This window comes from Pelmatolapia mariae, linkage group LG23 (genome assembly GCF_036321145.2).
Source record: "Pelmatolapia mariae isolate MD_Pm_ZW linkage group LG23, Pm_UMD_F_2, whole genome shotgun sequence".
In the NCBI taxonomy this organism is placed as follows: domain Eukaryota; kingdom Metazoa; phylum Chordata; class Actinopteri; order Cichliformes; family Cichlidae; genus Pelmatolapia; species Pelmatolapia mariae.
In genome coordinates this window covers 16,865,143-16,881,264 of record NC_086246.1, presented here as the reverse complement: position 1 = coordinate 16,881,264, position 16,122 = coordinate 16,865,143, and the positions used below count along the sequence as shown (strand labels likewise).

Here is a 16,122-nt window from a genome sequence, read left to right as displayed (position 1 = left end):
GGGGGGGGGGGGGGGGGGGTTGGAAGCAGAGAATGACAGGAAATGGGAGAGAGGAGATGACAGGAAATGACAGAGAAACACATCAGAAAACAGGGGAAATAGAGCGACTAAATACAACTAGATGAAACAAAAAGAAAGACAATAAGAACAATCCCCATGACATTTCTTCTCTGTACCTAGGAGAAACAAAAACTGAATAAAATGATCAATCAAAGAAGCCTGAACAGTTTAAGCCTGAGATTTTTAAAAAAAATCGCAGATCGATTCCTAACCTGTAAATCCCTCAGGAGCTGTTTCTGCTTAGAACAGGGGAAATATTAGCTCATTTCACTGCTTCAAATGACAATTAAAATGCCTTTTTTGTTCTGGTGAGATGGGTTTTGTTTTTTAAAGAAACATGTCAACATACAGGTCTTCTTCATGGAGTTACTGTCCCGTGAAAATATAGTTTTTCACAGGACTGCTTAGAGTCCTGTGAAAAACTAAGTACACTCCACGATTCAGTGACTTGCAGAACTACCTTTAGCAGCAATAAGTTGAAGTGATGGTTTTCTCCGTCTCTCACATCACTGTGAATTTTGGCCTGCTCTCCTTTACAGCGTTGGTTCAATTCACTGAGGTTTGGGGGAATTTATTTATGCACAGCTCTCTTAAGGTCACACCAAAGCACTTTAATCAGGTCTGAGTTAGACCACTTCATTGTAGGTTTTTCTGCTTGGGGTCATTGTCCTGTTATATGACTGAGCTTCAGTTATCAGTCAGGTGGCCTCATATTCAACTTCTAGAATAATTTGTTATGAGTTTAATGACTGCAAGGTGCCCAGTGCTGCAAGCCCAAATCATCACCCCTCCACCACCGTGCCTTACAGGTGGTATAACATATGCTGGGTTCACTATTTTGCCCAAGGATACTGCGGCACGCAGAGTGAAAGAGCCAGGGATCGAACCACCAACCTTCCAATTAGCAGTCGATCTTCTCTGCCTCCTTTTTTCCATCAGTACTTTGAGTCTTGTGGTTTGCTCAGATGCAACTTTGCAAACCTAAGCCATTTTTAGAGAGAAGAGGCTTTCTCCTGGGAACCCTTCCAAACAAGCCATACTTATTCAATTAGGGTTAGCAAGGGCTTCCATAATGAAATTACTAATAAAATGAATAGCCTTTTAAAATGAGTAATAGGTCAGAGGGTTGGTTGAATATTTGAAATACTAAGTTAATAGTTATAGATGGCTGAAATACTGAAAGTTATCCAGATCCAGTTTAAAATACAGTCACCTGAATATAAAAGGTGTTGGAAGAGTTTGTGAGGGTTATGTCAGCTGAAACAGGCTGGGAACCATTTGTTAACAATTACACTGAGCTCACAAAGCTGTCTGTTAGCCCCCCCCAGCAACCCTGAACTGGATAAGAAGATGGATGGATGGATGGATGTTACATAAAAGTGGGATCTAAAGGCCTGAAAACATGGATGCGTCTATTTCATACCTTATAAGCAGCCCCTCCATGAATGATTGACTTGATGAAGATTCCCAGGTCCTCTCCGGTCTCCCTGGACTTGTTCCCCTTTAGGCTGACCCCCAGGCCGGCCGAGCCCGTTTCATTGAGCGGGATCTCGTACATCAGCTGCTCCCTGCCATCCTCCATCACCCGACTGCTCAAGTCCTCCCCTTTCTGAAAAACAGAGTAAAGAACAGAGGCTCAGATGTTATGTAAAACACTATAATCTGTTCACACATACACCTAGAGCATACTTTACATGATAACTGCTGAGTGTGATAGCTGATGAGTGAGGCAGGAGCACCATACCCAACTGAACTGACTGATAAGGCGTGTACCTACAGCACAGTGCACCGACTATACTCAACACCACGAAAAAAAAGGAGTGAGAGATGGATTAAAGAGATGGAAGGCAGCTGTGGGGAATGAAAAAAAGACTGAGAGAAAAGAAAAGGAGACGACAGGAGTGTGTGTTGTGTACTGGAAAGACAGATGAAGGTGTAGCGAGAAAAATAAGCACGCTACTGTAGGGAGGTTATTCCATTTGGAGATGAAAGGCGTAGACGGAGAGCAAGCCATTTCTAAAGGAAACATAATAACCTTTTCATACCTCCTCCTGGAGCCCTGTGGGGGAGGAAGGGGAAGGAGAGGGGAGAGGATGGTGGCGCAGAGGAGCATTTAAAAGTAATAACCCGTCCCTGAGGTATATCCACTTCTTCTCTCATCCCCCCCCCTCCCCCCCGCCTCGTTACATTTCGTCCTAATCTCTCAATCTCACTATACGTCCCTCCCTTCTCCACCTGCGGTTTCTTTCCTCTACTTTCTGCCGCTCTTTTTTTCCTACACCTTTTCACAACCGCCCACCCCACGCCCCCACCCTACCCGTCCGCTGCCATTTGATGTGAGGAAAATGACCAACAGCAGCACTGCTCCGAAAATGAGACGAGGGGGAGAGAGAAAGCAAGGGAGAAAGAGGCGATGGAAAGAGAGAGAAAAGGAAAATGTCTGTCATTAGAGAACGGCAAAATGGAGAGCAAGCAAAAGAGAAAATGCCAGGTTCAGACACCCAGGGGAAAAAAAGAAAGAAAGAGAGCCTGCGGAGGGGAGTCACCTCAACACCACTTCACTCTCGAGCTTTATTTTTTTGGAGAAAGAGATGGAAGGTTAAGAGGGGTTGTGTGTATATGCTTGTGCTACACATCTCTCTCTCTTTTTTTATTCTTGCTCGGGTTGAGGCAGAAAGTATGCGAGAGGTTTCAAAAAAATACGGCAGAGACAACAGGCGCTTTAAAGTCAGCTCTGACTCATAAGATAAGTAAATGTCAGATTGAATTTTGTTAGGAATATGCATATACATTATCACCACCACGCCAGTTGTCACAGCTTTAAAGATCTGAGTACCCACGGCAGGATTGCGGGAGCCTTACATCACACACCTCACTCTTCAGTGAAGCAGGAATCCATGTTCGCATTCCCCTCTCATCGTGGCACAGTGCTGAAGGATGTGGGAGTCAAATATGTCCTCAAGTATAATTTTAGTGAGAGAAAAAGAAAAATTCACTCTTCCTGACTCGCTGTGATCCTCCAGACCTGCAACCCCGTCTCCCCCCTTGTCAGCGCTGCTTTGTCTGGGTGCTTAATTAAAACAACAGCCTGTTAAAGCCTTCAGGCCTGGAGGGATAGTCAGCTCCAAAGAGAGAGAGTCAAACCTCTCGACTAAGTGATGGGAAATGAGGGAAACCTAGAAGGCCGTCTGCATGGTAGCAAAGGGGTCAGCACTGATCCGATACACTGTGCTTGGTCAGTTCTGTAAAAACAGTCACCTATTTTCAGGTGCTCAAATTCAGCTCACTTGTAGGCTGCTTTACAAAGAGGTGTAATCAAGTTATTCTTCTTTTTTAATTAAAAGTGTTATAGCTCTGGGACAACCTGAGAGAAACACCTGTACCAAATACAGCAGGCATCCCTGTCATCAGATGTGCCCTTGATTAAATCAGAAACAGGAGGGTTTCAAAGTGGCATGCACTGTACAGCACAGCAAACCTAGAGCATTTATAGTTTCATCACAATAGATATATAAAGAAGAATTAGACAGAGGTGGGAATTAATAAGCATTTGCATCCTGTGTCGTCTTTGGAAAAAGGAATGGTCAGCATTTTTTTTCCATGTGAATATACGATGGCTGCCTTTGATTTCATCCTTATTTGTTTCTCATCTTCTTCCAGTTATCCAGTTCAGAGGGGCTGGAGTCTATCCCAACTGTCACAGGATGAAAGGTATGCTCTGGATGCACTCACATTCAGACTTACAGCCTTAAATCACCAGTTAACTTGACACGCATGTGTTTGGATGGTGGGGGGAAGCTGACTTGACTCTTGACTTGATGAAGTAAATACTGCCCACCCCTGCAGAGGACCAGGTGGGCAAGCTGACTGGGATTTATTCAGCTCATTTTCATTGTACGTCACCAAGTTACAACAGCAGTCATCTCGAGGCCAAAAACCCCACAACAATATAGACATTAGGAACCCAACAATCCAGTATGAGCAAGAGATCTGCAACAGTAGGTGGAAATAAAGAACCAGCTCACTGCTGCAACCAGCTGGAGTGGGAGTAGAGAGAAGAGCACAGAGAGGTGACTAACAAACAAGACAAAGCACAAACTTTGGCAGAGAGATGACAAAGTTGAAGACAATAGCAGCACATGCACAGGAGAGGAAAGTGGAGGTAGTTTAGCAGCCTGAGCCTATAACCTGATCCAGATGATAAGATATAATGAGGCCCGATCATCCAGGACTTTGTATGTGAGGAAAAGGATTTGAAGGATTTGAAATTCCACTCTGGATTTTACAGGGAGCCAACGAATGAGACAGCTCCGTCTTTCCAGTCCCTGTTAGTGCTCTCACTACAACTATTAGCAAACCCCAGTAATAAGGACTTACTTCTTATTATCAAACTGCAATGTCCCTAATTCAGGTCAGGTCTCTCACACCTCATTTTCCAGTCTCGAAAACAGAGGTTAAAGAAACCTCAGTTCAAAAATGTTAAAGACCCTCCTCAGAGTAATATGGATTCCCCCAGTATTGCCCTCATCTCCCTGGTGAGGCCGAGAGCTCTCCTTCTCCTACCTCACGGAAAATTCTGTTTTCAGTGCACGTGCACTGAAAATGTCCAGTTTCTGCATTACTCTTGTCACATCATTTTCTTGCATGAAGTAAACTTTAAGGTGAGTTAGAAACATTTCTCATTCTGATGGGCCAACAGCTCGCTGGTGTCAAACTCTGCACATAAATCAGGCTGCACTCAAATGACAGTACGTAAAAATGTGTTTGAGTTAAGAGGAGACTTCAAATCAGAAATAGGGTCATTTCTGCGTTTTCATTTTACATTCTGGCCTACAGAGGTACCCCAATCTGCACAAAACATTCAAAAATGAAACGATAGCTTTATCGTTACACATCTTTAACTCGGTTCTCATAATCAGTTCCACGATACGAATAACGAGCAAAACCCAACCTTCAAAAGTCACAGAATCTATTTTCTGCTCGAGTATAATTTGAGATTTTCAGTCGGGGCTTATTTTTATCAACAAGGCATTTCAGAGTGCTGCTACTCAAAACCAGAGGCATTACAAAGACAATCTGCTTCTTCCTGCTTGAGAGACACTTGAGAAGACTCAGGTGGCAACCTGGGAGGTTTTAAATACCTCTGTGATCTAACTGCAATAACACACGAGGTGAAGGTGGACACATCAGAGCACAGCAGGCTCTCGAAGACATAGAAAGAAAGAAAAAGACACTGAAAAGTTATTAAAACACGATGTTGATTTATTCTAACTCACTGCTTATTTATATTTATTTACACAACCAAGTGATTCTCAGCAGTGGTCCAAACACGCAAACCCACTCCCACACATCGCTAATATCCCCACTAATGCCCGTTTCTTGGGGGCAAATTGCGTCCTCCAGGCGAGTGGGGCCCCTTGCCTCTTCCCTCCGCTGTTAGCCCTCAGCAATGGATCTTTAACAAGCTTTTAGTCAGGAGTGAGGCCACCCTCTTCAACACCCAAATGAGGAGACAAAAAGGAGCTTTTTCTTACCCCAGGGTGGGAGGCAAAGAGGAGATGAGGGGAGGAGGAGGGGTGACACACGGCGATTACACACAGAGCCTTTTGTCGCTGAGGATTTCTAAATGGGGGGTTTCAAAGCGGGGGGATTAGCGGTGAGAGCGACATTCAATTAAGATGCGATCTCGCCGCGCTTGACGCCGACGATGGAGCTGCCAATTAATCGCCTTAATGTCTTGCCTCCTTGCCGCTTTACACCTTTACCTCACAATGAAGAGAAAGGAAAATAAAAAATGACTGATTGGGGGATAATTCTGGAACGGCGTGAAGAGCTCCAGACGGAGAAAATACAAAGAGAAGGAAGAATGACGGGATGTGTACAAATAAAAAGAAGACAGCCAAAGAGGCCAAGTTGATGAAAAAGACAACAGCAACACAGCAAAGTTATTTTTCTCCTCACAACCTCCTTTTTCCTGTGAGCTGGCCCTGGGCTTGCTTGCAGGAGTGGGTCAGCCATGTGCAGAGTGACCCCTCCATCCTGTCCTTGGCATGACAAACACACACTTTCACTCACGCACACATATATATCACGCTCTTGACAAAAACCCGCTTAAAACAGAAAAAACATTACAAAGCAACTCTCTAATCTCCGCCCCGAAACAAAACGAGGCCCCGTGAAATAATGAGCGCGCCGAGCGGAGGAGATGCAGAAATGCTGACAGGAATGAAACTGTGATTAGAAGTTATCACTTTTTAATTACTCAGAGAGTGTGCGCTGGTGCAGGAGATGGGGTAGAAAATCGACAGCTTTTTTGTATCCTAATAAGGAGGCTAATTCACACGCTTTATTGTTATTCTTTTGACTAAAAGAGACCAGCATGCCTCCCAGCACTGCTGAGCGCTTTCACAGAACCGCACGCTGCTCATGAAACATCAGTAACTCCCCTCCCTCCATTGAAACTAATCAATCAGCAATTCAGCCAGTTCCTCTAAAAGTCTACTTTACTTGTACAAGGGAGATAAAACGGACTATATGAGCACCGGAGGAGAGAATCTTATGGGTTGGCAGCAGTTGCACGGGGAATATAAAAACTAGACTTGCAGTGTTGGCTTTGGTTCAACTTGCTGTGCCACCAAGTGCCTGCTCTGCTGAAGTGCCCCTTGGCAAAACACTGGACCCTGATCAGCTGCTCCACAGCTGGTTTGACCTCAGTCAAGGCCTTACTTGTTTAGTTTCAATTAAATTTAATTAATTTTTATGCATGCATACATGCAGCCTCCTGAAAGTAATGAATAGTTTTTCTACCAAATTTCACTAAGACATTGAAGTTCTGGCACAAAGTGAGCACCGCATTAGGTCAGTGAGGCCTGATAGACCAATAGATCAGCTGATCTCAATGTCAGCCCACATCAACTGATGGATCAGCTGAAAGCATTCTACTGACTAACTGCATGTAGGATGCAATCTTTAAGGCTACATCTACACTAATCAGGATAAATTTGAAAACGGCGTTTTCGTCTAAAAACGCTCCGCGTCCACACTATCGTTTTCATCCAGACTGAAAACGCTACATTCCTGTACTGCGTATGCGTGAAACGTAAGACTATTCGACCTGCGTCATTTCCGTCTGCCGTTTGTTTACTTTCCGGCTCTTTGACACGTCGAGGCAAAACGTCGAGGAGGAACATCGAGGTTTATCTGGAGCATCTGGAGCATGTACTGTTATTAATCTTTAACAGGGCTGTAAAAATTGAGAGCAAACAGAACAACTGCTGTACAATGTCGTCTGCCTCCTTAGTTAAATTGGTCACATGACTGCATCATATGACTAAAATGCGTCATTGTTTTCAAAAGCCTCCGTTTTCGCTGTCTAAATTTCAAATTTATCCACTTTGGAGAGCGTTCTCAAAAAGCTCAGTTTTCCTTAACCAAAAATGCCGCTTCAGTGTGGACGAAAGGCCAAAACGGAGAGAAAAAGATGCGTTTTCAAAGGAAAACGTATTAGTGTGGACATGGCCTAAGTTGGTCAGGCCTGCTGTGACATGCAAGCCAATTTGCAACCCACCTCCACCCCAGCTCCTCTTTTACAGGCTATTTCTGATTAGACCTGTCACTGACACTCTGAGCCATAAAACCAAATATAAATTAGCTGCAGATGGAAACAACAACCACCTTTCCACTATACTGATAATCACTTCACCTCAAAATCTGGATTTGTGCACTACTCCACTACTTACACCCTGACACCTTGGATATTCCATCAGGCACCACTATAGGTGTAAACACAAACCAGCAAACCTAAACAATCCAGTGGCTATATATTGTTAGGATTAGTTTTAGTGCTAAAATGCATGAAAAGCAGCAAGTATTACAGCTGGAGGGGAATACACTGTTTACGATGTACTTCTAGAATGATAAAGAAGCAAACACTTCACCTGTTTTAAGTTGCTCAATGCTCAGACTCCTCTACGTTTACAGTAAATACAGTGAGCTTCTCTTACGTCGATTTCATCCCCTAGAAGCGGTCTTCGTACCACGCAAGAGAAAATAACTGCCTGAAATCTAATCCGAGAAGAGAAATCTGAAAATGTGCAACATGAACATTTTGTAAGGCCTCCAAATGCTTTCGATTTCTAATGTGAATGAAATGAATGGAATGCTGAAGGTCACAAAGAAATACTGTAATACAAATTCCTTCAGACTCAGTTTGAGCTCAAACGCCAGACATTTGACACTAACTCTGGGAGCTCCGAAGAAATCGGGCTACCGGGAGAAAAACACGGCACAGACTGGGTGTAATAGTGATATAAGATACTTTCATACTCCAAAGAGGTTCTTTTCATAAAAGCACTGAGAGAGAACAGGGTCATAAGGGGAGCCACGCAGTTTTTCTTACACTATAAACATATCTGAGCTTTACAAGTAGTGTAAAATGGCTTCCTTGAACCTTTTGTTTCAGTGTCAGTTTCAGTCAGACTCTGGATACAAGGACACACTATCTGTGCACTAATCTATCCTTTCAACTCACTGTAGAGCTCTGACAGGGATACTCGAGTGTTTGCCATTCCGCATCTATGCAAAATCCAGCACAAACAACACAAAGTCCTTAACCTGTTTTCAGGTTTCACATAACATCGCATCATCGACCAAGCGCACGAAAACACGGTTTCCTTAAGTGATCCTTGAACCGAGCAGACAGACAGATAAATGTAGAGATGGGCATTTTCAGCTGAACAAAAATGTTTCTGCTCAAGAGCAAAATGGGCTTTGATAGATACAAAAGCTCATAATGCAGACGAATTACCTGCAGCAGCAATATGATGCTGGTCGATGGACTCGGCTAATTAACTTCAGCAGCTGCTGGATGTAAAACCACTGTACTGAACTACAGACACCGATGTATGCTGTGTGGATGCATAAGAACGCTTTCTACAAGACGTTAGAGCCTCTAAAGCATGGAAAAATAATCACTAGTCAGGCAGGCACTCAAACACATCCTTAGGATGGAAGAGGCAGACGGGCACATTTAATGTGTCTGCATCTTCTTGATATCCGACCACCGGCACGAAATTCCACAATAATTCAGTACAAGCATTTGGAAACATCCAGTATCATTAAGGAGAGCGCAGGAAGGTGGGAGGTGTGTCCTGTAGCATTGTGTGTTTAAGTGTGTGTTTGCTCATTTGCATGCTTTTAACTGCAAACTTTTTCTCTGCAGTTCTTTCCGCATCTGCGTATTTATGTTTTTTGTTTTTAGTGGGGAGGTGTCTGCACATCTAAAGTCAATCAATAGAACCACTAGAGAGAGGGTGTGTGTAGTGTCTTTGTGAGTCTATCTCTAAGTGTGTGTGTGTGTGTGTGTGTGTGTGTGTGTGTGTGTGTGTGCGCGCGTGCTTAGGGGACATCAAAATGTCTTTGAGGTGGAGGACTGTGCTGGAGATAAGGGCCAGATCTCACGGGGCACCAGCAACTTCAACAGCTTCGACAGATACAGGAGTGAGAGCTCTCCCTCTCCCCCCCCCCAACTCTTTAAGTCTCTCTCTAATGCACAAATACAAGCAAGTGTTAGATGAAGACTGTAGAGTCTCTTCAAAGTGCACTTGTTATGCCAAGACTGCTGGGCCATTAATGAGGGCAAACTATTTTCGGAAGCAGCAACTTAGCTGTTTAAGGATGTGTGATGTGTTCGGCGCGCGTGTGTGTGCGCGTGACAGAGCGCGAGTTTTATATCAAGGTCTAGGTGTTCGGGAGTGTATGTGTGCGCAGCTCGCCTAGGTGTGAATATGCATCAGTCACTACAAAGCCCCCGCGTGTCTTTCTCACAGTGCTTTGAAGTTATGGGAAGGGAATAATCAGAATAACCAGAGGACAGAAAGGAGAGAACAGGCGAAAACATCATTTACACAGAGCGAGTGACTTTCAAGGGGCCAGCTGGCTTTCTGTGTGTGTTTATTGATAAGATGTCCCTTGTGAGGCTCGGTCACATTGTGCCGGCTTCTGACCCCGCCGGCCGCAACAGGTAAACGGTCACTTAACACCCGGGGCGTGCCGACAAGCATGGACACACTCGCGCGTTTCCTCTGGGGCCCCGCTGTGGCGTGTGTGTCTGAACGTGTGTGTGACTTCCTCTGGCATCACTGTGTCAACAAACCAGAGACGTACAGGAAGGCCAGAGCTCGTGCTCCGGGTGCGTTTGTGTGTCTGTGGTGCAAATAAAGATGAAGAGGATTTGCTCCTTTGAAAGGAAAAGAAAGGGAAAATGTCACAATGTAGGGATGAAGCAGGGACCACCAGAGAAAGCAAGTGATCAATAAAGAAGAGTGAAGGGACGTTGTGTGGATGCTGTGTTTTTGCGTATTCACGCTCTCTTACCAGCTCCCTAGGCAGGAACATGTCCTCCTGCCGAGCCACCACCAGAAACACACTCTCTCCCTGCTTGGTGCTGCGCAGCATGGCCACCAGCTCCTCCTGGCTACGGCCTGTCATGTCTACTCCATTTACCTACACACAAACACACATGAGACGGGGAAAAAAAGCAAACACACAAACAGGAGTAGATTAAAGCTTAGTGTATTATCCACTGGCAGTGCTCCACTAACACGTATCGAATGAAAGTAACAGAGGATCAGATGGAGATGCTTCTGTGTGTGGGCTGGTTCTCCAAAATGAAAATAAAACATATGTTCTTGTGTTTCTCTGCGATAGCTTGGCTATATCGGTCTAGCTTAGGGGTTCTCAAAATGGCATCTGTGACACACAGCCATGGGGTCCACAAAATAATTTGCTATAAATCATAAAAACTAGCTGCACGATAAAACAAGTGTTTGGTTATCAGAAAAGCAGGATTAAATACAAGTGAAATTTTAAAAAAAATATGCTCTAATTAAAAGTAAACACTGCTCAAAAACATTAAAAGCATCAAGTCAGTTAAACTTGTGGGATATTGATCTGGTCAGTTAAGTAGCAGGTGGGGTTTGCTCATCAGTTTCAGGTGCTTTGGTGTTAATGAAACTAACAGCAGGTGCACTAAAGGGACAACAATGGCATGACCACTAAAACAGGAATGGTTTTTACAGTTAGAGGTCACTGACTTTTTTCCTTCTTCATTTTTTCTGACTGTTTTTTTTTTAAACCTAGTTTTGCATTTGGCAGAGGTTACACAGGTATACCAACTCCTCCAGGATGGTGCATCAATATGTGCCATTGCCTGAAGGCTTGCTGTTTCTCCCAGCACAGGAGACAGAGATTCCAGGAGACAAACAGTTACTCTAGGAAAGCTAGACAGGGCCGTAGAAGACCTTTAACCCATCATCAGGACCAGTGTCTGCTCCTTTGTGTAAGGAGGAACAGGATGAGCACTGCTAGAGCTACAAAATGACCTCGGATGGGATGCTGGTGTGAATGTCTCTGACCAAACAATCAGTATCAGGGACCAAAATATCCTAATGGGCCCTGCGCTCACTGCCCAGCAATTGGCATTTGCTATAAGATACCAGAATTGGCAGGTCCACCACTGGCGGCCTGTGTTTTCCACAGGTGAGAGCAGGCTCACCCTGAGTACACGTCGCACACCGTGTGATCCAGCGAGAGTTAAACTTCCTGCTAATAACGATCTCGGCTCTACTTCGCACACATTGGATGATCTTCATAAAAACCAGTGTTTTACCTCCAGGATGCGGTCTCCTGGCTGTAGGCGTCCATCCTTCACTGCTGCACCCCGCGACAAAATGCTCTTCACCAAGATGGGCCCCGGCCCTTGGACAGATGAATCCCTTGTTACCACGGTGAAACCCAGACCCTCAGAGCCTGTGGGAACAAGGCAACATGAGTCACACTGTGCACGGGGGATGTCTCTGCTCCTGAAAATGAGACTTAATTACAAATTTTATGACTTTTTAATTTCATTTTAATTGAATTTTCCTCTCATCATCCCAGTCTTTCACTTTTCTCCTTCTCCAAGTTTTCCCCCCTCTCTTCCTCTCCTGAACTCTGTCTGCAGTCTGCATCTTCTCCCCATTAACTACTGTTTAAGTGCCTTTTTCCCTATGGGGGTTAGTTGCCTGGCTCAGCCTCCGAGCCCCCGGGAGCAGGCTTCTCTCCTAGCCGGATTAGACAGACTCTGTCTTTAATTTCACGTGTGAGCAGGCCGAATGGTGGCTGATGAAGGGAGGTAGAGGGAGAAGATGGAACGAAGGTGGAGGAAAAAAAAGGAGTGACGAGGAGGGAAAAACCAGAGAGATATTATTCCCTTCTCTAGCTTTCTCCCCAGGGGTTGCGATGTGATTTCCACAAAGATTTTCCTTGTGCTTTTGAGCCTACATTTACTTTGTGTGTATTCATTTACAAGTGTGTGTGTGTGTGTGTGTGTGTTTTCTGAGCCCACACACACATGCATGAACCATCATCCCCCAGAGCCTCCGCCCTCTCCCTTTTTCACGGCCTCACAAGCCCCAAGCCATGAGTGAAATGTGCCACACTCTGTGTGTGTCTGTGTGTGTGTGTGTGTGTAGGGCGAGCAAAGCCACCGTGGCATACTAAAGGCGGTGAGCGATGCTATCTGGTCTCCGAGCTAAGCCTCTGCCTGCCCTACATTAGCGCACCTAAACCTCACCGCCTGTCAATCATGGAGAGAAGGAGCCTGTTGCCGAGGGAGAGGGTGTTAGAAACCCCATAATATCCTCTGCTCTGATCTTGCATCAGGTGAAAGGGATAGACGGGGAAGGAAAAAAAAATCCAACAAAAAGAGGGTGAAGAGAAATGGGGAAGAAAAGTGTGACGGAAAAACGAAGAAACTAACAATAAAATAGTCGTGAATGGGCTTTGAGCTGGAAAGTGTGAGGCCCAATTTCTTCTATCCTTTCATCTGGATGTCTTGCCTTTTTTTCTGGATACCACACGCGCGCATGTGTGTGTGCATGTAGCCCAATTACAGCTATCTTTTCACTGCCCGTAACACTACAGGTTGCTAGAACAGACCCTATTCACAGTCATAAGAACCCATTCCCATGCTATCAACACTTCAGCACTGAAGGATACGAGATGAGGTGCCTGGGATGCCAGACTGAGTCAGTCTAGGTTTAAACCTAAGGGCGTAATAACTAGACAGCTCTGAGTCATTATCGAGGAATTGGAAAAATGAAAAATATTTTCATAGTGAAATATTAAAGCTAACCACAGTGGACGGCAATTTTATTGGAGTCTGAATGTGATAAAAATCAATCAATTGTGTCACTGGTGAGAACAACATCCAGGACTAAGTGAGCCGCTTTGACATTAACAAATCTGGAGAATAAAAGCTTGAAAAAAAAAAGAGCACGAGCAGTCAAGAGTCCTTAAAAGGAGAATGCAATGGCAAAATAAATGGATAAACTCCAGTATTTTTGTACTGCACTTGTAAAGATGGAGGCCTCACAAATAATGAATAGTATCAATGTCTCAGAGCCTGAGAAATCCTGAACAAAAACACTGAGTCAGAGTCTTTCACAGGGGTCCAATGGCTCTGAATCCACAATACAAAAGAAGCGGTTCAGTCAAGGATCCATCTTCCCATGGGGTGTTACCTCTCAACTTTGCTGCTACTGCTGATGGACTCATTAGGTTGCTAACAGAGCTGTGGAAAGGCCATTTTAAGATAAGAAAACTTCAAGTCGCATGAACTGCAACAGCTCAACATCATTGAGGAGCAGAGAAATGGAGGGATTGCTGAATCGCTGTAGCTGTCTGAGACACTGCTGCTCTGTTCATTAAACTTTGTTGAGAAATACATAGTTAACAGTCTGGTCCATAATTTGTTGGACAGAGATCATAATTTGCCTCTTTACACCACCCGCAGCTCCATTTTTTATACACAGCTCACAATTTTGGGGCAAAGTCTAATCTGGTTGTAAAACCTCTTTATTCCCATTCATGAAGGCATCAGTTGAGCGTAGACCTCGACAATGACACGTTCTTGGTCTTGACTTGGTTAGATGATGATTTTTTTTCCCCACCATTTCAGTGTTGCTGAACTGACGTATTCGTCCTTTCTAAGAATGAACCAGATAGTTGATTTTGTCAACTAAGATTCGGTTGTCTAGTTTATTTTGGTGTTTCAGCCCAAAGATAACAGGTGTTAAGTGACCTATCTCACATACACAGACATCTCTTTGAGCCTCATATTTAAAATTAGAGTGAAAGCTATAAATTACAAATTCAACTTAAGATTCACATGTGCTTCATTTGTCAATTAAATGTCCAGCTAATTTGAAGCTTCTGAAAATGAGGGCTGTGTATAAAAATTATATAATTCATACACAGTTACTGCAAAATTATTTATAAAACCTCTTGAATTAAAGCTGAAAGTCTGCACTACAATCAGATATTTACAATAAGGACTTAATTCAAATAATCAATGAGTTGCTTATACACCATGGATTTGGAGAAACATAACACCCTTAGCTTAATTCAATTCAATGCATACAGCACTAATTGACAACAACAGTCACCTCAAAGGGCTTTATATTGTCAGGTAAAGAAAAAAAAACCCAACAAAATTGCACTTTGGTGACAGCGGGAAGGAAAAACTCCCTTTTAACAGGAAGAAACCTCAGAACCAGGCTCAGGGAGGGGCGGCCATCTGCCACGACCAGTTGGGGGTGATGGGGGAGAGAGAGAAAAAAAACTTAATACACATGCTCTCTGTCACGCTAACCATGACTGATCACTTGATGCTACATGATGATCATCAGTGAATACAACACATATATCAGAAATTTACCTTTCTTCAAGTCAATTTTCATCTTCTTGCCACCCTTCCTTCCTGTGAGGTTAGACATGTTGGCCGCAGCAGGACTCTTACTGGCCAGCGGGCTCTCACTGCGGGGCCAAGTTGTCGGAGACGAGCTCGCAGCCCTGGCTGTGGAAGTGGGAGACGCTCTCTCTAAAGAGCCGTACACAGACTGAACAGACTCCACTGGTTGTGAGTTTACCAGAGTTGGCTCTGGGGTCTTCGTGTGTGCGTCTGGGCGCCTCATATCTGTCCTGGTGTTCATTTTGGGTTCTGGTTTGGGTTCTGGTTTGAGTTCTGGCTTGGGGTCGGCTCTAGTGCGCGTCACCACTGGACTGCCTTTGGTAGACGAGTCTTTGCTGTCGCTGGTGAAAAGCTGACCTATGAAGCTTTTCTCATAGCGTGACTTGTTGGCTACAGATAGAACCTCCACATGCACTGAAGGCGAGCCCATAGCTTGGCGGAACACTTCCTGAGACCTAGGGAGGGAGACAAGGCTAATTTAGGAAAAGTAAAAAAAACAAGATGACGACTTTAATTGCTCTCTCTTTGCTTTGTGGAACATTACAAACCTGTAAACCAACAAAAGAGAACTCAAAAGTGAGGCTGAACAGAAAGAAAGAGAACACAGAATTGGAAAGCAAAGAAGGAGAGGGTGATTGAGGCTTGTGCTTCACTAAAGGGGCTGTATTATAGTTTGGATTAACAACAGTGACTCCTCCAGCTGGCTTGGGACACTGTGGTCCCTATCAGATGGTGAGACCTTGAAGCAGGATCCTATTCCAGCTTTAATAGACCACTATCAGCACCACATTCACACAAAACAGAGAACAGAGTGAGATGCAGTTAAATTGACCCATTCAGAAAGAGATATAGGACGGGGAAAAAAAACAGAGAAAGGACACGGACAGGAGTTTGAAGTGTGTGCGCTGAAAACTTAAGAAATAGAATAATACAGAGACAAAAAAATACGCCATCGGTAGAGCAGATGTGGTGTGAGATAGGATAGAGCAGAGAATGTGAAGGATTTGTCTGGTTAATAAAGGAAGCAAAGTGAGTGACAGGTGGGGTATTTCTACAGCGTTATAGTGGTGACAGGATGAGTGGGAGTACACACACACACTTTTTTTGCTTTTACTTTTTTAGTTCCTCATCACATCCCTGACACGCACACATATACACCACATGTCTTGGGTTGTGTCAGGATAAGCCGATCCGCCTCAGATCCAATTTGGATGATGTTAACAAATAATTTTCAAATCTTTTCGTCTTTTCCTAGCAACAAGGTTACAATC

At 44.2% G+C, this 16,122-nt stretch overlaps 1 protein-coding gene across 2 annotated transcripts in view; it reads right to left on the bottom strand.

The window, feature by feature from the left end:
- pard3ba (par-3 family cell polarity regulator beta a) overlaps positions 1-16,122 on the bottom strand; it is a 189,487-nt gene that overhangs the window by 109,170 nt on the left and 64,195 nt on the right. For both annotated transcript variants that reach the window (XM_063467318.1, XM_063467319.1), the window contains 4 exons: positions 14,819-15,306; positions 11,729-11,868; positions 10,435-10,563; positions 1,484-1,669 (listed from right to left, as the gene is read on the bottom strand). In XM_063467318.1, coding sequence (XP_063323388.1) covers positions 1,484-1,669; positions 10,435-10,563; positions 11,729-11,868; positions 14,819-15,306 — 943 coding nt within the window. The remainder of the gene's footprint in view (positions 1-1,483; positions 1,670-10,434; positions 10,564-11,728; positions 11,869-14,818; positions 15,307-16,122) is intronic.